General features: G+C 36.5%; 3 protein-coding genes across 14 annotated transcripts in view; 1 reads left to right on the forward strand and 2 right to left on the reverse strand.

The window, feature by feature from the left end:
• ANKAR (ankyrin and armadillo repeat containing) overlaps nucleotides 1–7,433 on the forward strand; it is a 65,874-nt gene extending 58,441 nt beyond the window's left edge. For 5 of the 8 annotated variants that reach the window (XM_023622184.2, XM_070241406.1, XM_070241407.1 and 2 more), the window contains 4 exons: nucleotides 1,166–1,275; nucleotides 3,036–3,232; nucleotides 5,852–5,898; nucleotides 7,165–7,433. In XM_023622184.2, coding sequence (XP_023477952.2) covers nucleotides 1,166–1,275; nucleotides 3,036–3,232; nucleotides 5,852–5,898; nucleotides 7,165–7,412 — 602 coding nt within the window. In that variant the 3' untranslated portion in view covers nucleotides 7,413–7,433. The remainder of the gene's footprint in view (nucleotides 1–1,165; nucleotides 1,276–3,035; nucleotides 3,233–5,851; nucleotides 5,899–7,164) is intronic. The other 3 variants (XM_023622186.2, XM_070241409.1, XM_023622187.2) reach the window with 2 other exon arrangements.
• On the reverse strand, nucleotides 3,365–20,473 carry OSGEPL1 (O-sialoglycoprotein endopeptidase like 1). 3 transcript variants are annotated; one of them, XR_011428315.1, is made up of 9 exons: nucleotides 19,567–19,787; nucleotides 15,034–15,421; nucleotides 13,996–14,200; nucleotides 13,771–13,919; nucleotides 12,824–12,954; nucleotides 12,633–12,704; nucleotides 11,064–11,169; nucleotides 6,415–6,491; nucleotides 3,365–3,724 (listed from the first exon to the last, which is right to left on the reverse strand). XR_011428315.1 is itself a non-coding variant. In XM_005601632.4 (9 exons), the coding sequence occupies exons 2-8, from the start codon at nucleotides 19,785–19,787 to the stop codon at nucleotides 11,091–11,093; spliced, it is 1,245 nt and encodes a 414-aa protein (XP_005601689.2). In that variant the 5' UTR covers nucleotides 19,788–19,807; nucleotides 20,386–20,473; the 3' UTR covers nucleotides 7,448–8,431; nucleotides 11,064–11,090. The 3 variants fall into 3 exon arrangements, 2 of the variants coding, with proteins under 2 accessions (XP_070097525.1, XP_005601689.2); XM_005601632.4 differs by lacking the exons at nucleotides 3,365–3,724; nucleotides 6,415–6,491 and adding exons at nucleotides 7,448–8,431; nucleotides 20,386–20,473 and having other exon boundaries at nucleotides 19,567–19,807; XM_070241424.1 differs by lacking the exon at nucleotides 6,415–6,491.
• Nucleotides 3,365–20,493, reverse strand: part of ORMDL1 (ORMDL sphingolipid biosynthesis regulator 1) — a 37,295-nt gene continuing 20,166 nt past the window's right edge. The window contains exons 4-12 of one of the 3 annotated variants that reach the window (XR_011428317.1): nucleotides 19,567–19,807; nucleotides 15,034–15,421; nucleotides 13,996–14,200; nucleotides 13,771–13,919; nucleotides 12,824–12,954; nucleotides 12,633–12,704; nucleotides 11,064–11,169; nucleotides 6,415–6,491; nucleotides 3,365–3,724 (exon numbers count right to left, since the gene is read on the reverse strand). The gene's annotated coding sequence lies outside the window, so the exon portion shown is untranslated. Of the gene's footprint in view, nucleotides 3,725–6,414; nucleotides 6,492–7,447; nucleotides 8,432–11,063; nucleotides 11,170–12,632; nucleotides 12,705–12,823; nucleotides 12,955–13,770; nucleotides 13,920–13,995; nucleotides 14,201–15,033; nucleotides 15,422–19,566; nucleotides 19,808–20,493 lie in introns of those variants that run through there. The other 2 variants (XR_011428318.1, XR_011428316.1) reach the window with 2 other exon arrangements.

Genomic DNA, 20,493 nt, shown 5'->3' on the forward strand with positions numbered 1-20,493 from the left:
TCAGAGTCATATGCATGTCTGGGCACCTCAAGCAAAGCAGGATATTCAGGCCTCAGGTATGATGTAAAACAAATGATGTGCTTAATGTCCAAGCTGACGTGGTTCCCTGAAGAGGCTCCAAACCACGGAAGTTTTGCAGAGACAGGGATTTATGTTGCCAAGTGTCCAGTTTTCCTATGTGCGCCACTTAGCCATTCCCACTCAAAGCACCTGTTCCTGCTATCTCCTTCCTAGTCAGATTCTCTGCCCTCCTCCATTTGTTCCCCATTTCTTACTCCCCATCTTTAAAGACACCTCTCTCCCCTCCTCCTAGCATAATGCCTTCTATAAACTCAGGCTTTTGAAAATATAAGCCTGAAAGAAAGGATATCTTTAGACAATTTTTGCTCCAGGTCCTCCAACCCAGCCCTCCCCAACCTGAGGCAATCAATACACAGGGCTTCTTGGCTTATAATGGAGGCTGGAAAAAAATACAAGAAGAAAAACCCAGTTAATACCTCAGTAAAGTATCCACTCACAAATGTAAAAATACATTAAAATTTGTGTTATATTTATTCCAACACAGCAAGAATATTGTGAAAGAATATCACATGAGAGCTCTAAAAGAAAATCAGTACGAATGAAATAGTTTTAAGTCGGCAGCTGCACATTTACTTAATTACTGGATCACTTTATTACTTTCAACCCCCCAAAACTTCTTTTTACAGCAAGAATTTCAATAATTTTAAACTTCAAAAAGCAATACATTGCTTGATTTAAAAATACCATTAACCTCTTCATAACTCAAAGCCATCTGAACTGCAAAAACGACATATTAAATTTTCTAAGGGTAGTTCAGTCATTATGTTCATAGTCATAAAACTCTAAAACCTCAAAACAAAATATATTCTGAAGCCATGGGGAAGAAAACCTGTGATTTTCAAAATTCCCCACTCTTAAATAAACCTATTTAACTTTTACTGTTTGTGACAGAAAACCAAACCATAATTTTGGGGCAAGTTTATTCTACATTTAACATATACATGCTTTTTCTCAGCACTTCTTCATTAACAGAGATGTCTTGTGACTCAAACCTTTTTAATACTATGTGCAAATGAACAAAAGCACAGTATGTCAGTTTATATCCATTAAATAACACAAGCATTTTTTCTTGTTTAATTTCTAGGGAATTTAATAGCTAGCCTGGCTCATTCTAGAGCTGGTATTCCAGAAGCATTTACCACATTAGGGACAATCCAACGGCTCTGCTATCATTTGTACTCAGAAAAAGAAGAGGTAAAAACAAAAGTGATTCTAAAATTGAATGTTCTAAAAATATAAATTTGCCTCTCTCTCACTTCTGTGGGCTAATTTCTCCAGAGGTTGACTGTGTTATGTAATAGCTCATGTTACTAACTCAAAATTAGATGATTTTTCTTGTACTACATCTGCCATCCATAATTTTGGTACCCACAAAAATGTGCACATTTGTTTTAACTTGAATATTGAAGATTCAATCTACAAATAATTACATCGATGATACAGAAATTTCTAATTAAAATATTTATAAAATATCTCACAAAAGCTGGTTAGTTTTTGTAATCTCACTAAGTCATTTCTCTAGTTCTTTGTAATGAATGAAAGTGGAATCCCTTGGACAGTTGTGTGAAGGCCAGGCTGCCATGGTAGTGGTTTGCCTGAGTGCTCCCCTCTGCTTTTCCCTAAGGTCTAAGGCAGGGTTTCTCTAGGGGACATCGGAATCACCTGGAGGTGATTGCTGGGCTCCATTCCCAGAGTTCCTGATCTAATACATCTGGTGTAGATCCAAAATGCTTGCATTTCTAACAAGTTCCCAGAATCTAAATCTGCTGGTCCAGGGACCATACACTGAGAACCACTGTTCAAGCATGGAAGATATATGGGCATATACAGTAATCAGATGCCAACGTAAAGACCAAAATGTCAACCTTCCGGTACCCCGCATGGGTCTGGTTTATGTTCATTCTATGACATTTCTTAGGCCACTACTAACAGATTTTCCCAAGAACTGCCCAGGAGTATACTTTAATGAATCATATGAACAACCTAATTACTTCAGGGTCACAAGCAGAGGGTATTTCCTTCAAAGAAGGAAAAAACTACTTTTGTTGGAGTCCTGTGGCCTGATACCTGTCCATGTTTCTTTGTTTTTGCAAGTGGGAAATTGAGTTCTTTGCTGGGTCTGAGTGGCCTTTTTTTTGGTGAGGAAGACTGGCCCTGAGCAAACATCTATTCCCAATCTTCCTCTTTTTGCTTGAGGAAGATTGTTGCTGGGCTAACATCTGTGCCAATCTTCCTCTGTTTTGTATGTGGGACACTGCCACAGCATGGCTTGATGAGCAGTGTGTAGGTCCATGCCCAGGATCCAGGCCTGCAAACCCTGCCGCTGAAGTGGAATGCATGAACTTAACCACTATGCCACCAGACCAGCCTCATGAGTCATATATTCTTAACTTACTTTTCTCCTATAGTTTCTTACTTGGTTTCCTATTACAATCACCTGAGCCATTTGGAAAAATCCCGATGTCCGGGCTGCACCCCAAAATAGAGTTTCTAGGGGTGGAACCCAAGCGTGAGTAATTTTCATAGCTTTTCAGGTGATTTCAATGCACAATCAAGACTGAGACTCACTGTCATAGTTCAAGCTCAATGGTTCTCACCCCGGCTGAACATTAGAATCACCTGTGACACTTTAAAAACGATACAGACGCCCACATTCTACCCCCAAGAGTCTGATTCATTTGGTGGACTTTCTCTTCGTTTCTTTTCTTTTTTAAACTCCTGGTGATTCTAAAATGCAGTTGAGACTGAGAACAACTACTAGGAATGGATAGCAGTTGACAGCCCTCTATAAAAATATAGTCAGGTTTCCACCTGTGGATTGCCATCGGTTGACATACCTATCTGCTGTCCATAGCTACAGAGACTTTCCTGCGAAATATCTAATGAGAGCACTGGGCTAGACATTTTACGAACAAATCTCGTGGTTAAGGAGGAACTGTTTCTTTTTCATTTAGGTTCGCACAGCTTGCTCCTGTGCTCTTGGCTACTTAACTTACAATGCAAATGCTTTCCGCATCCTATTAAAGGAATGCAGGAATAAGCCTAATCAGTTCCTTCGTATAACAAATAATATCAGCAGAGATGCAAGTATTAACCCAGCATTTTTAAAGGAATTTCAAATGCAACAAAGAGTGGGACTTCCTTCCTTAAGGTATTGTGCTTATATTTGAAGTTGCAGTAGTGAAATTATTGATAGAGGAGCTTTTAAGGAAGTTTAAGGAACATCATTGATATGATATGAATATACGCCTTCTATACCAAAGGATAAACTTCATTCTAAATGTTCATTGCCAAAGCCTGTTTTAATTCCAACTTAGCAACAGAATTGTGAGTGCAGACAAGAATACAACCAGATCTTGGGGATCCTGTCCGGCCGGGATTATTCACATTTCAGGAAAGTTTTTGGGAAACTGGTTGCCTCCAAGTCTGACCCAGGGAGCCATTTTGGGGTAGACTGGGGTACATTTGAGAGTTCTGAGCTAACCAGGAACACCATAACTCTGGCATCAGACTTTCGGACTTGATCCAAAGCTAGGCCAAACTCCCAGGGGGGACACGGCTAAATCAGACCCGGTGGTTGGAGTAATGGGAAACGTTGCCAGGCATTTATTCAGTGTTGTAGTTTCATCATGAACTTAAATTTCTGAAAAAAGAGAGAAGATGAGAATCTTATTACAATGGGCATACTTTCTCTTCTTCCATAGATGTAGCTGAATTACAAGTCTTTGCAGTAAATAGTGCTATTAATATATAGGAAACAGAGCTACTCAAGATAAATTATTAACTCTACGACAAGAGAACAGGATACAACAGTATATCATAGTTCTATAAATCAATTTTAAGTACAGAGAAAACTGAGTACATCTTCAGAGTCACTTTAACTTTAATTCTTTGAAAAACTGAAAACCCCAAACTGATTACCTAATTTGATATAATAAGCCTGGGAAATCTACATTATAATTGCTGTAATTGACAATGTTAAAAAATAATATTTACTGGTTCAAAAAATTAATTTAGGATAAATAATGGAAGTATTATTTTACACAGTCACTCCCACAGCTAGTCCATGTGGCAAATTTTGGGGAATTAGAAAAAGGTGCCCCTTCCTCAAGACTCTTTACTGACATGTACTGGAAAATGGTTGTAGTAACTATACAAATCTACGATGACTATGAGGTGAATGACTCCCCTGGAGTTGTGAACACCCAACTTTCAGGATTATAAGCAGTGACCAGTGGTTAGTAAACTTGTAAGAATGGGTACCAGGTGAAGTGGAACTGGTAAGCAAATAACAATCACTCCCATAATTAAGAGTGCTATGCACTTTCCTTAGAGCATTATATGGACTATTCCTTTTAATTTTCATAATAATCCTATGAAGGAGTTTGGTTTAAATGAAACTACAGGAAAGATTATTAAGATAAGTTTGGAAATTTTGGGATAGATAACCATATCCTTCCACAAAATATTTCTTGATATCACTACTGGAAACAGAAAGTAGATTGACTGTGGCTGGGATCATAATAGCATTTTTGGGGGGAGTGTATACCACTTCTCTATCCCCATGGCCCCATCCAGCCCCAAGAAGGGCAGATTAGAAGGGTCCGTGGATGTGTAAGTTTTGAAGTATGCAGACAGACATAATTTTATGGGTGTTAACTGATCCTGCATAAAATAAAAGTAATCTGAGCCTAACACTTGGCTAGTTTACCCTATATCCATGATGCTCCATAGCCATGAAGTTGGCATATGAACAGATTGAAGCCGGAGCCTCATTAAAGTTGTCAGCAGCAAATGTTCCTCTTTAAGTTAACCAGGAATACATTTGTGATAACCACCTTTAATATATTAACTTCAATCAAGACTTATATTTTATTACCAGGGAAATTTTGTAATAATTTATTTATATATTACATGTATAGGATGTTGATTAAAATAATACTTCTTTTGAAGACACACATACATACACACACACAATATTCACTTAGGTACATCTTGCTATTCTTTGCCTTGAAATAGTTCATTAGTATTCCATTGCCTTGAAAATAAGGTTTTAAATTTTCTTGTTCTTTTTTTTTGGTGAGGAAGATTGGCCCTGAGCTAACATCTGTTGCCAATCTTCCTCTTTTTGCTTGAGGAAGGTTGTGGCTGAACTAACATCTGACCCAATCTTCCTCCACTTTGTATGTGGGATGCCACCACAGCATGGCTTGAAGAGCCGTGTGTAGGACCGAACCTGGGATCCCAACCAGTGAAACCCAGGCTGCCAAAATGAAGTGCATGAACTCCACTCAACCACTGTGCCACTGGGCGGGACCACTCTCGTATTCTTAATACATAAAATGACTTGATCTTTATTCTCCAACCTTATCACCCATCATGCCTCCAGATGCCTTTAATTCCAACACCAGACTACTTAGTGCCCTCTGAACATGCTATGCTGTTTTACAGTACTGTAACTTTTCATATCCTATTCCCTCTGTATGGAATACCCTCCCCCCACATCCATTTGAAGAACTATTTTCTTCAAAACCCAGCTGAAGTGTCTCTTCTTCCCTGAAGCTTTCCCTGATCACTTCAAGCAGATTTAATGTTCCAAATGTTCTGAGTGATTAAGTGAGTAAATGAGTGACTATAAAATACATACAAGTAACATGCACAGTTAGTACAGGTAACATGTATAAATTAGTCTTAGGCATTGAACATGGTACCTGGGTGTACTAAGTCTCATATATTTCTAGTTTTTGTAATAAAAATGTTTTCCTTTTAGTCTGGAGAAAAATGGAGGGCCATGCATAATTCCTGTCTTTAAAAAAGGTAATTGATTTTTCTTTATCCGTGAGCTCTGAGATACCTTCTAGCCCTGAAACTTTATAATTCTGTGTTCCATTTCTAAAACTCCAAAATGTCCAGGATACCAAAAAAGAAAAGTTTAACTGTGAACTTTTGCTTTTGTAATTCTGTATACCTAAAATATCTTCTCATTTACAAGCCCATGTTAATCAGTTCTTTTAAGGTCTTCTGTACTAACATCACTTGACAGAAATCCCTTCTTTGTTTTTTCTCACAAGCCATGCATAGAAATAAGTCATTATTGAAACATGTAAGTATGACTTAAATTCTGATCTTGCTATTCTTCTGTTTCATGTATAACTCGTCTACCCCTAAGTTCTCAGGGCAGAGACCACGTTTTCTTCCATGGATGCTCTGTACAGTTTGCACACAGTAGATAGACGATGGCTGAGTCGCCTAGGCCTGCAAGATCAGAGTCAGATCTTACATGTTACTCATCAATTCCTATTAGACATGCAATAGAGGAGATCAGTTACTTACTGTTTCACATATATGCTTAGTGCTTGTTCATGTGCGCTTAGTGTAGGACCAAGATCAGTCTTACTTGGTATACTGTCCTATAGACAAAAGCAAGGATAGAACCATTCAGGCACAAAAGGAAAGGTAGAGAATAGGGAGAGAGATAAAGGGAGAGTAAAGAACTTCAGTTATTCAGGGAGTATATGGGGGAGGCTAGATTTCTGAATACATGGGTAGAAGAACGTCTGGGGTTTTTTTGGTATAGCTTCTTTAGTATAAGAGTAACTTACACAAAAGAATAGTCAGTCCCAATCTTTCTTCACTTTAATACTGGTTTCTAAACAACAATCTGTGTACCAGTAATGGTCTGATGAAGTTTTCACAGGTTTGTGGTAGCATAAGAAAAAACAAGGACAATGTAGCAAGTTTCTGATAAAGTTAATTTTATTCAATATAACGTGTCATTTTGAGATATGCCTTTGACACTTTCCCATGGTGTTAAACTATCCCTTCTTTTACAAAATGTTTAAAACAGCTGGCATCTGTTCTTTTATTAGTGCCAACATGGCATAATAAAAAGCTGGCAACCATATATTGGCCCCGACAAGCTTTTGCTCTATGACATCTAAAAGTGTGGAAGCTACTGATCTGTTCTCTTAGTATGTTTTGGTGATGTGAAGAAAATAGAACTATACAGAACTGAAAGCAATGAGACTATACTTAGAGCTCTTAGGCTAAAGAGAGATTTAATTGTGGTTCTCTAATTTCTAGGAAAAGAACACCGAAGAAAATTAAAGCCTAAAATTCAACCAAGGGATTCTTTGACTTTAATACCTCCTGTAACTAACTTCATGGGGCTCTTCAAAACAGTAGAAAAGACGACTGTTTCTCATAATATTTTTTCCTTTTCATCTGCAATTTTATCGGATGTCATAAAAGTATCAAGACCAAGAATAGTGTTTTTGAGTCAACTTGGGAAACACGTACAGAAAGCTAATCCTGAGCCTGCAGAAGGCTAATAAAAGCATTTTAGAATGAAAGGATTCCTGAGCAATCTTTTTAAAATTTTTATTTTTAATTGTGATAAAATATTCATAGCATAACTGAATAATCTTTTTGAATGTAAGTTCTTGATATCGATACTTCACAGATTTTCCTTAACCTGACTACTGAAATTTAACATCAGGTCAGAATTGTGGTTTAAAAAAATAAATAGAATTTTCTGTAATAGAATGCCTGCACTAAAAACTATTAAAACATAGCAACTGACATGAGCAGCATAATTAGTATATTTATCAAGTGTTAGAAACATTTTTAAATTAGTATGTTGAGCTAAAGAGGCCTGATTCAAAGTAGGCCACATGTTAACACTCACTATAATACCTTGAGATATTTAATAATAATTACTACAAATGCATGAGGCTTCTAAAACCTGAAATGTATACTTTTAAAACATGGTATTTCAAAAAAAATGTAAGGGCCAGCCTCTTGGCTGGGTGGTTAAGTCCACATGCTCCACTTCAGTGGCCCAGGGTTTTTCTGGTTTGGATCCTGGGCGTGGACACAGCACCGCTCATCAAGCCATACTGGGGCGGCGTCCCACACAGCAGAACTAGAATGACCTACAACCAGAATATACAACTATGTACTGGCAGGCTTTGGAGAGAAGAAGAAAAAAAAAAGATTGGCAACAGATGTTAGCTCAGGGCCAATCTTTAAAAAGAAAAAGTGAAATCATTGCTCATCAAGTACAAAAGTATGGCTAAAAAATGTGACCACCAGTGTTGACCATTCTCCAAACTTAGAGAGTATCTTTGGTTTGTAGCCAGAAAGGGTGATACTCTTTGTAGCTTAGAATCACAGGATGTCGTTGCCCAAGAGTAGTGTTTCCTGTAGGTCCAAGTTTTGATGTATGTCTGCTTCTTCTATTTTACAGCAGCAGATAGATTTGATACAAAAGCAAGCTGGGCTTCACTGTGTCCTTTAAAGCCCCTCCTTTTCTCTGTCCACTTTGCTCAACTGTCTCCATACAGTCTACCTGGGATGCATTGAACATATATATTAATTAGCACTTATTTTCCCCAACATGCTTTAACACAACAATAATGACAGTGATGATAGTAGCTACATGTTCTTAGGGCTTTCTATGCGCCAGAGTCCAAAGCCTGTGCTCTTAACCACTGTGCAATAAGAGACCTCTTTAATCTTCCAATTCAATTCTAAATTAGCTTAATTGCTTTGTGTCACAGCCTTCTGGTTGATGGACTAAAATATACGAATTGCAGGGGGAAATGGCATATTTTATACTAGAAAGGGATAAATAATTCAAATGATAAGAAACTGTCATTTATCCAGCACCATTACGGATAAGAATTCATATCAATGAAAATAACCTCTGTAGACACAAAAAAAGGCCTTTACACAGCAAAGTTTGAAATGGCTAAAGACTATTTTATGAGTATTTTCAGGGTTGAGGATCAGGGTTTCTTTGTATTCAATAACATAGACATTTCCTGAGTATCTTGGCTTAGCTAGACCATCCTACCACGCATAAAACTTACAGTATTTCTCCTAAAGTATACACCTCTAGTAAAGATTTTTATTACCCTGCATTTTATTTTTATTTTTAAAAATTATATATAAGATGAGAAAGGCCTCAAGATACAGAGGGTTTCAGCAAATGGCCTGCCTTTTACATGTACCATAAGCTAACTTTGGCACATATGCTTGCCAATATAGAGTTCAATGTTCTTCCTTCATCTTCCTTCCCATCTTTCTCTCTCTCTTCTTTCCCTTCCTTCCTTCCTCATGGCTAAGTACTGAAAGGCCTAAGATATGGAATGCTTACAGAATTTGCTCATTTCCTTTATCTGTAGGTTCCCTTATTTATATCATGAACTCAATTTTGAAATGTGTGCTTGTAGCATCTGGAACAATTTTGATACTTTGAAATTTTAAGAACTTAGATTATAGATATCCTTATTTTATAATATTTGTGATAGTGAGAAGACATTTTGGTCAGTTTTCTTACATAGTTTATATGCACTCTGATTGTAATAGCCACAAGAAATAATTACACTTCTCTGTGAACTCAGATTCACATGATACAGAACATAAATCCAAATGTAAAACGTGAATTCACAGTTTCTTATAAATGATATTTACAAGCCAATTCTATTACACCTATACTTCAACATCAAAGAAAGCAAAGCTTTATAAATATTGGCTGTTTCTATATGTTCCCTCATATAAATTATATTTTCTATTTTCAGGATAAAATGGATGATCATAAAGCAATACTCTGTGATCATAATTCTAAAAAAAAGAATTACTTATAGAATTTCCCAAAAGGGAGGTCACCTTAAGGTAGAATTAAAATAAGAAATCTTTTCAGTCTGTATTTTAATCCTTACCCCTAGGTTCTCAATAAAGCAAGTCACTAATCAAAAAGTTAACAAGTTGGTCCAGTATGGATGACATAATATAAATCTCTACTGGTAAAATCTCTCAAAGGACATTAAATAGTCAATAGCATTGGCCTCATATTCAAAGGACAGTACATTCAGTTACTTTAATCTAGGCAGAAAAAAAGTGATAAACTGTCATGATATCTGCAGAACTAGGTTTCAAATTTGTAGGAAATTTGAAACAAAGGAAATTATTTTAAAAAATCCTTTTCATTTATTTTCATTGAGTAAATACAATTTCTAAAATAATGCACGTGAATATATGTGGTCAACTGAAAAGTGCAATACACACTTGAGGGATTATTTGCATGTCACATTTCTTAAAATCTTAGATAGATTTTTTCATGTTATTTACTTACTTATTTTGAGGAAGATTAGCCCTGAGCTAACATCTGCCACCAATCCTCCACTTTTTGCTGAGGAAGATTGGCCCTGAGCTAACATCTGTGCCTATCTTCCTCTATTTTCTATCTGGGACACCTGCCACAGCATGGCTTGATAAGCAGTGCATAAGGTCCGTGCCTGGGATCCAAACTGGCAAACCCCAGGCCGCTGAAGCAGAGTGGGCAAACTTAACCACTATGCCACCAGGCTGCCTCCTTAGATTTTTTTTTTTAACCACGTTGAGGTATAAAATCTTAGCTAGATTTTAAGAAATGTATAGACATGCCATTTGCTTCAAGGAAGATACCTAATAACATATTTTTATAATTAATAACATACATTCTGTTAGAAAAAGTCACCTTTTGTCTTGATTTAGACTTCTCTGATTTGACATGACTTTGATCTGGCTGTCTTTCTAAAATTGCTCTCTCATTAGAAAAGTGAGACTAATGTTTCAGCAGGAGCCAAAAAATAGCTTCTACTATCTTGAGATGGGAACGAGGACAAAGATCTAGGCCTGTAACATATGGGGCCAGGATTCAGCAGAATTACTGTATTTCTTCCAAGGTTTTTCTTTCTACTTGGCAATATCAGTACATTCTTATCCCCACAAGATGTTTTACTTTGGTTTTTGATAATAAAAAAATCTATACTCTCTTATAAGACTATAACATATTATCACAGTCTCTCAGAAAAGCAAGTTAAATATCAAACATGAGAAAAGGAGTATTAAAAGAAAGTTTTGTTAAACAATTAATATTATATATATCTTCTACAATTTGATATACAAAAAATCAAAACTTATCATTGAAATACTACCTTTAGGGATTTTATGAAAAGCAAAAATCAAATCTTCATGTTTAGTCGTGGTACTTTGATGGCAGCTTCTCCAACTTCTTTTGATATATCTACTCCAAGAGGACATCTGCATCATAATCAGACAAATCACATTATTTCAAATATTTGCTTCCTGATCTGTCTCTAGTTCTGCGGACTATTTGCTTAGAATTCTGATAAACAGTATACGTATCTAATGTATAATTAATCATATGTGGTGATGGTTCTTGAATACCTACAAATACAGTGGGACCTCAAACCAGAATAATGAGTGAAGGAAGACCAGTTCCATTAATAAGAAATCTAAATTTGGAGATTTTTTTTTAACCACCTTGAGGTATAATTGACATGTAAAAAGCTATACATATTTAAAATACAGAACTTGATGAGTTTGGGGATTGAGATGTTTTTGAAAGAAATAGTTCTATTGCTCTCAAATACTGTAAATAAATTAAAAAATAATGAAAAATGTCTTATAATTCTCTACAAAGCTAAAAGGATAAAAGCAGTTTACCATACAGCTAAAGTCAAACCTGCGTCCATTCCTACTTTAGAAATTCCCCAGGTTTCTATTGATTCTTCTCTGAGGTTTCAAAAACTAGCTTGCTCCTTTTCTACCTTCCTTTGTCATTATTCGAAGGAGACGTCTTGGATCCTACCCTTTTTCTTTGTTCTTTCTCAGTAAATACTTTGGCCTCAGATTTCTGTTTTTTTACAATGTTGCCCAATATAAGAATTCAATTGGACGCTAACCTGAAACAGCCATCATTTTCAGCCTTAACGCTGCCACAAGAAGGTACCACTGGATCAGACAATATATTTTACCTGAGGATAGGCCATTAACATAGGGGATTCCTTCTGCCACTACTAACTAAACTCTGTTCATTTATGATCAGTCTTAATAGTCTGTGGTTCATGTAGCTATAGCTATGGACTAAAATTGCTGAAAAGTTTTAAAACATCAGATGAAACAATGTTGAAAGTAGAATTATGTTAGATTATAAAACAATCATCCTTTACTATTTTTACAATTCCAGAATTAACTTAGATCAGAACTTGGTAACAAATTGAAAAACTGTGCTATTCCTTGGAACTTTGATTTGGGAGAGGAAATAAAGTTTGCAGAAAACAGCTTATCTTTTGGCCATTTCTCAGCTGCCTGTGGAGGAACATACTCACAATCCACTCTCACATCTGAATGCTCTTTGCACATTTTCCTTAAGTTTCCCTTCATACCAGCTGGTCCTGAAATGGTCCTGATACTGCAAAAGTCTAGGCCATGAATATAGTTTCCATTCTGGTCCCAAATGAGGGAATTCATCACCCTTACCCACTGCCTGTTTCCAAAGTATGATTTGTCAAAATTTTTATAATTTGATACTGTAGTAGAAATATTTCTTATAAGGTATCTATCTCCTAGGTTCATGAAAGAAACTAATGTAACCTTTCTTCAGTACCACCAGAATATCAATGAAAACTTCTTATATAAAAACAAAATCTAGGTTCTGACTTTTATAATGCAACTTGCATAAAGATTATGGTACCACGTACTTTGGTTCATAGCGGATGCCTTCTGTGTCATGTAAAATGCCCAAGCCAGCACGTAGTCTTTCGATACCATTCCTAAATAAGAATCATTAAAATAAAAAAATAGCACAAAATTTAAAGGAAGATTTAGCATGATGAAATGGCAACTAATATTTCCATTCTTATGAGTGATGCACATACATCCTGTGGCTTACCATGCAATCATAATGCCATTGTCAGTACACAGTTTGGGAGGAGGACACAACAAAGTGCATTGTGTTGCATTTGTTACAATTTCCAGAGCTTTTCGAATATATAAGTTACTTGCAACACCTCCAGATACAACCTGAAGGAATTGAGAAGACCAAAATTAGCAAATATCACATACCAATATGAACCAAGCTGTTAGCTAAACCTGGGGAAAATATCAGCATTATACAATCAGAAAATATCACATTTTGATGGATGGGTAATGAGCAAGTAATATATCTGTATAATAAAAATCTGGAGAAGAAAAAAATCACCAACAATTTCAATATCAGTATACAATCACTACTATTATTTTTGAACATTTTCTTTTAATCTTTTTGCAATTTACAATCATCGTACAATATTTCAGACCCTGCTGTTTTTAATTATAAGCATTTTTTATTTTACATAATTCTTAAAAAACTATTACGTTTGATATTCATGTAATATTCCCTTTTGTGAACCTCCCATTTAAATATTTTCTCACTTTATAGTTATCAAAAGGATGAAGTTTAAGATACAGTTAAACAAGAAGTTTATCAAGGCTTTTAAGCACAGTTAAGGGGATTTCACCAAAGGAACATAATTTTGAAGGAAACTAGCCTATTTTTCTAAAAATAATGATGTCATTACTGCATTTCATTTCTTATTATAAACTTTCTTTTAAAGTCAATGAGAAGATGCAGTCTTGGACTTTTTTGCCACACAGGCTGTACAGATGTCCGATTAAGTTGCCATACATTTACAAGAAATGGCTATTAGTCTTTATTCTGCATAATTTCATACTGTCAGGGCTGGCATATGGCAACTAAAGACACTTTCATCCTATGTACAGGGTCAATCAAGCTCTTAAAAGAAAAGTAACATACTGTAAAGTGTTACTACTATCCTAAGGTGAGATGACAAAACTTACCAGTACTGCATTACTTTGGCATAACAAGTCTCTCTGCTTGCAAAACAGAATGGCACGATGTGTTCTTTTTGCAATGTGGCATGCTGTTGTGTGCTGTACTGCAGCAGCAATGTCTGCAGCTGAAGACAGGATTTGCCCCTTCTCAATACCTGCAGAAATGAACAAGTATTTTTAGGCACAAACCAGGATTACTTATTTGTCCAACTTTACTAATTAAAAATATACCTTCCTCTTTTTCCTTTTGCATTATTATCCTATCAATAACATGTTGAAGTCCAGAAAAAGAAAAATCACAATTTTTAGCACGTTGCATAGGAGGTTTGAAATCAAAATGCAATTTATTTCCTTGTTTGGCCAAATGTTCTATAGCCTTCCCACCACTCATGGTGGAGCACTCTGGATGTTTTATTAAAGAAAGTCTTCTTGCTACCTATCAAAAACAAAAATTTTTGTAATGAGTCATAAAATCGCAAATTTTGAAGCCAAGATGCAAAGGAAATGAATTTTACTAAAAAAAACAAAACAACCTAGGTGAATAAGATATGCTATACTTTTACAAATATGGACTATAGCTGGTGGTCAGTAAAGATAGACAATCTTGCTCATTCTGATAACCTGCTCAATAGTGGCCAATCACAGCCTCCCTTTCTACTTTTGCTTATCTATTGGGGATGGAAACTAGGTTTGAAGTTGACAATGATTGCTTAATGATGAACTTCAAAAGTAAGAACCTGTCCTATTTCTTCTAATCCTTTCAGCTATTGGCAGCAGGTTTTTTTTGTTTTGTTTTGTTTTGTATATGGCAGTAGGCTCTGTAGGATTCTAAAACAAAAGAAAAAGAAATCTGCTTGTCAGTGGTATCAGCAATTGTGACATTTAATCATAGAATTTGGGCATCTTTAATGTCCTTATGTTACCTTTCTATATCCTCTTATTTCACATTTTTACAGTACTTTACACTTTACAAAGCACTTTCTTTTGATTAAAAATATAACTGCATCTGCAAACTATTTGAGCCTTTATGTACTGATGTAAACCTCTTACCATCTTACTTGGAATGGGTAAGAAGGAATCTTTTTAAAGCTATGTACTACTATTTTTCTTTTTTTTCTTACTGCAAAAATTTTTTTCAGTAAGAAAAAATGTCTAATATGATATTATTCAGAAATATTTAGATGAATGATAGTAGTACACATATTACTATTTAATTGAAACAGATACTTTAACAAAAAAGAATGGAGAAATTAATTCTTAAATAATTACCTTGTCAAGCATGTCACCTGGTGCTATGTCCAAAGACTTTCCAAGAAGCAGAAAATCTGAAACTCCTCTAACTAATGCCAATAGACAATGACCTCCAGAAATTAAAAGAACTAAAAAAGGAAATTCTACTTTATTTGTCAACCTAATAGTAAGTGCATGAGCCTCCATATGATGAATGGGAATGAAGGGCTTTTTTAACTGGTTTACCAGTTGTAAGCTAAATGATAAGCCCACTCCCAAGCTTAGAGCAAGTCCTGGTTTTATGGTAGTAGCAACTGCTGAGAGTTCACTTGGAGAGACTTTACTGGCAGAGAGAGCTTCTTGCACTATTCGTTGAATATTTTCTCTGTGAAGCTGTTGAGCTACCGGAGGAATAATCCCACCTGTTCTGAAAGAAATAAAAAAAAAAACAGCTTTTTATAATTTTAAGATTGTAAAAATAGAGGAAGAAAAATTATACATTACGGCTGAAGGCATGTTTTCAAATTAATCATTATATAGCTAAAAATGTTAGTAAGTCAAGTATTTTCAAATATGTATGCCTTATAATGCAGCACACTATAAGAACTCAATATGCAGAGAATAAGGGTAATGTCTCTAACTTTTAAAAATTGTACACGACAAAGTCCTATGGATTTGTTTGCTGATGAATGAAATCACCAAAATAATCTTGAGAAGCATTCTAGGGAAGAAGTGTTAAACAAGGAAAGGAAGAGATAAAACTGGACTTTAGGAAAACTAATCTCTCTGCAGACAGGGAGATTTTTAAGAGGTTATTGCAAAAATATTTGTGTAAGGTGATTACATCTTAAACTGGGTGATCATGGGAATGGGAAGAAAGGGACAGAGAGCCTTGAAAACTATAACTAAGCGGATATAAGGAGAAGGGGGACCAAGACATCAAAGATGATTCAGATACTGAGCTGGAGTGACTGGAAGAAAAAAATACTAACAGAAACATGAAGACAGTTTTGTGAAGAAGATGAGTTTATTTTTAAACACGCTGCACTTGAGGTCATGGAAGGACAGCAGACAGCCTGCAATCCTGAAATAAAGTTTGGGAATCCAGGGCTCAGAGTTGGTAATTTTGATTTCTGGTCCGTGTAGGACAAGCAGTAGGTCACTACTCCAAATATCAACAATTAGGAGGCAAAGTTGCAAATTTGCCACAGTGTGACTGATTTACAGAGAAGCAGAGCAATAAAATATAGGGTCTGCAAAATGCACCTCTAATCTAAAAAAAAAAATCTTCAAATATTTGATGTTGCAAGATCTGCTAGTTCTACACACAGAAATGAAAATCCTTGGTAGGAGCATTCACTGAGTATTTATTTAATAGTTAAAATATGTACTGTGTCAGGCAATGAGGGAGATATTAAAAGAAATAATCTTATTTCAACACATCCACCTTGTAATACCATTTTCCTTAATTCTTCAAAGCTATTTTCCTCTTATATTCTTCAGTTCTGCTAATGGCATCAACAGCTTCCTAATTACTTGGGTTTCAAGGTTCATCTTTATCACCTTTCTTTCTTTCACTTTCCACATTTAATTATGTTTATCACCATTCCCACCAAGTTCAAAAAGCTCTCATTATCTCAATCTATTCAAAGCCTTCTAACTGTACTTCCCTAGATACATTCTCTGATCTGTGGAGTCCATTCTATATTGTGTTGCCAGAAAATAAAACACGGTGCTGACCCCATCACTCTCCAACTCAAAAGCCTGTACTTTCTTGGAATTTGGGAGATGTTAAATCCAAATCCTTTCCCTCCCACTTATTTCTTCCTTCTCCCAATTGCCTACCTCCCCCCTTCCTTTCTGTGCCTCTTCTATATACGTTATCTGCCAAGGATTATGCTAAGCACCAGAGACAAAAATGATGAATAAGATCATGGCTTTCTTCTCAAAGAATTAATGAGCATATATTCCAGTCTTACTTTGTATACAGTACAGAGACTACGTGATTAGGGAACAAAGCTAATACAGAGACAGGGAGGGGCCGGCCCCATGGCCGAGTGGTTGGGTTTGAGCGCTCTGCTTCAGCGGCCCGGGATTTCGCCAGTTTGGATCCTGGGCGCAGACATGACATCATTCATCACGCCATGCTGAGGCGGCGTCCCACATAGCACAACCAGAGGCACTCACAACTAGAATATACAACTATGTACTGGGGGGCTTTGGGAAGAAGAAGAAAAATAGAAGAAGAAGATTGGCAACAGTTGTTAGCTCAGGTGCCAATCTTTAAAAACAAAAAAAAAAAGAGGCAGGGAAACCATTTAGCCTCAAGCCTGGAGCCAAGAGTCCAGGCAAGAAACAATGAGGGCTTGAACTACATCAATGGACAGGGAGAGGAAAGTTTCAAGAAATATTTGGGAGGTAGATTTACTATGACTGGAGGACTGATTTGGATAGAGGGGTGAGGGGGATATCAAGATTACCCTTCAGGTTTCTGACTTGGAAGAAAGGAGTCCCCTCCCAAGCAGTTGTCTATTATTGCACTTTCCATGCTGTCTTACAATGACCTGTTTACCTGTCTTTCTTCATTTATTTATAGTAGTGATAGAAGTACTATTATTACCAATAATAGGTAGCTTTCACTGAGCCCTTGCAATTGGTCCATAACCAAACTAAATGCTTTAAAAGAATTCACATTTAATCTTCACAACAATATTATGAGCTAGTTGCCATTTTTATTTCCATTTCACAGATAAGGAAATTGAGGCACAGAAAATTGTGCAAGGTCTCAAAGCTAGTAAGTGGCTGAACCAGAATGTAAATCTATACTCTAAACCACATTATATACTAAGCTGCTCAGAGGCAAACATCATATATCTTAGTCATATTTGAATGTGCAGTGCCTCAAATGTTGCCTGGCAATTGTAGGTATTCAATAAACGCTAAGATGAGCTGCGTGGATGGCACCACACAGGCTATTCACCTGTGCATTCCTCTCAAGTGACCTTTGTGTCAGCTAAACTGAATGTCTGTCCAGGACTTTCTCAGCTCTCTGCCTTTCTGATGCTGCTCACTCAAGCTACAGTATCCTTTCCATCTCCATTCATTGAAGCTGAACTATCTTTCAAGGCCACGTGTCAGATGCTGTGCTGGGTGCTAGGCATAGTGTAGTGATATAGACACAGTCCCTGTCACCGTGGAACCTACAGTCTATTGGAGAAAGATTATATATAAGTAAACAAATGTATAAATTATGAAAAGGATTATGAAGAAAACATGCAGAGTATGGTGATATAGAATAAACAGGGTGGGAGTACCTAATTTAGATAAAGTGGTCAGGGTAGGCCTTTCTGTGAAGTTAGCATTTATATGTTCAAATGTCCATTACACTCAGAAATACTGAAAGGACTGTGGAACTGAGGCATGGTAATAATATTTATTGTTGGCACCACTTGTTGATGCTCACTTTACGCTGCCTTGCACTGTTAACTTTCCTTGTAGGTGTATGTACCATGTCTCAGAGATTAGGTTAAGCTTCTTGAAGGCAAGGGCTTTCTAGTACTTCACTATGCCTTATTAATGCCTACCACAGTCCCTTCCACATGGTATGTAACACTTAGAGGCCTAATTCCCCTCTTCACATATATTATTTCTATTTCTAGTATTCTGTATTATTTTTGTTCTCCTCTCCACAATCGTATAAGGCAGGTATTATCGTTCCCATTTTACAGATGTGAAAGTAGAATCAGAGAGGATAAGCAACTTGCCTAGTCAGAGCCAATACCAAGTGCCTAATCATGATTCAGATACAGGTCTGTGATCTCAAAATACCAACTTTTTCACTATTCAGATGTTGTAAATTGATGGCTTGAAGGCATAGTTGATCTGCACAGTATTTTAATATATTTTGAATTAGTACTAATTGTAAAAACCTGGAGATATTACAGTAACATTCTGGATTTCCATTTTCTTTTGAAAATTCTAATGATCAAATAACACAAGGCCTACATTCCTGCATCACAACAGCTGGCAGGAGCTGGGTAGTGACCTCTTCCAGATATTTTCCACTTTATATCCAGCCCACTTATTTATGTAACCTGCCCGGTGGTCCTCTGGAAACATCTGAGTTTATAAACCTTGCACCATTCTGTGCTTTAATTCAACAGTATATTATTATTTATGTAAGTGCCAACGTGAATAGGATCTTTTTTTCAGTGATTAACAGGCTAGAGGTCGAGTCATGCTTTGCTAGGACTTCAGTTGAGACCATGAAACATACAAGTTGACAAAAGACGAGAACTCATTATTAAGGGGAAATCACGGATAAATACTGGAGTCAGGAATGAGCTTAGCTTCTTTTTGGCAACAGGATTAGCTAAGGTTGGGACCGTATTATGGAGAGCTTATAAGCCAGGTTGAGTGGTTTAACGTTTTCTATAGCAGTTATTAGAAGCTTTTGCACAAAAGAAGAAATTGGCTCCTAAAATTTAACTTTTATATATGATAAATACAAAAGAATTATTTCATTTCACTTCTTTCAAAAAAGTGGAAACTACCAAGATAATGTCTACTTACTTTAAATGAACTTCAGTTTGGGAATGTATCGCTTCTCCCAAAACATTTCCAGTTTCATCCACCACAGCAGCTGCTGTATCATCACAACTGGTTTCAATTCCCAAAACTAGTTTATGAAAAAGTCGTTTTCCAGGATGAAAATGAAAACTTCTTAAAAATTCACAAATTTTCCTTTTTGATGGTGTAGAAAACATTCTTGCTGTCTTATTTAGTATTAGCATACTTACGCTATAGATAATTCCTGGAAGAGAATTAAAGAAGCAAACTTACCATTATTTAGAACTGACATTAGCTACTAATCCATTCAGTTAAGCAAAATTCTGAAAACTTGGTTTATTTTTCAATATATAGTTTTATAAAATTATAGGAAAGTTTTGTAAAAACAAAAATTTTTTTAAAGGCTGTAGCATCCTATTAATATAAATAACAGTATGCATGAATATAATGCTCTTTAAGAGGGGAAACAAGGAAGTAAAATACAAAATTTTTTGGTATTTGGTATTTGGAACTTTTATTGTTCCAGTGGGACAGAGAGCATCCAGGGATTAGAGACGAGTGGCTTATTCGCAGAGGACAGCTGCGGGGCGTGCAGCCGACACAGGCACACCCCGAGAAATGAGATTTGCAGTCACTAAATCTAGGCAAGGCAGCCTGTGCAAAGCACTTCTCTTTCGGGCTAAGAAGGCTCCCAGGACAATGCAGGGGACTTGGCCATCGCTGGTCTCTGTCTGCTCTGAGAAGGCAAAGGGCTCGGACTGGAACCGCTTTTCCAGGCGAGCGAAAACCTCAGTGGGGAGAGAGGTGAGCCATTTCACCCACCTTCCTCGTGAACAACAGTAGCTAGAGCTCGGCTCCTTTCCCTAGCAGAGTCGACCAACTGCCCTTCCTCAGGCGCGGAAAGCCCGAGCCTGGCGCCCCGGAAGTGAC

Source organism: Equus caballus, chromosome 18 (assembly GCF_041296265.1).
Source record: "Equus caballus isolate H_3958 breed thoroughbred chromosome 18, TB-T2T, whole genome shotgun sequence".
In the NCBI taxonomy this organism is placed as follows: Eukaryota; Metazoa; Chordata; class Mammalia; order Perissodactyla; family Equidae; genus Equus; species Equus caballus.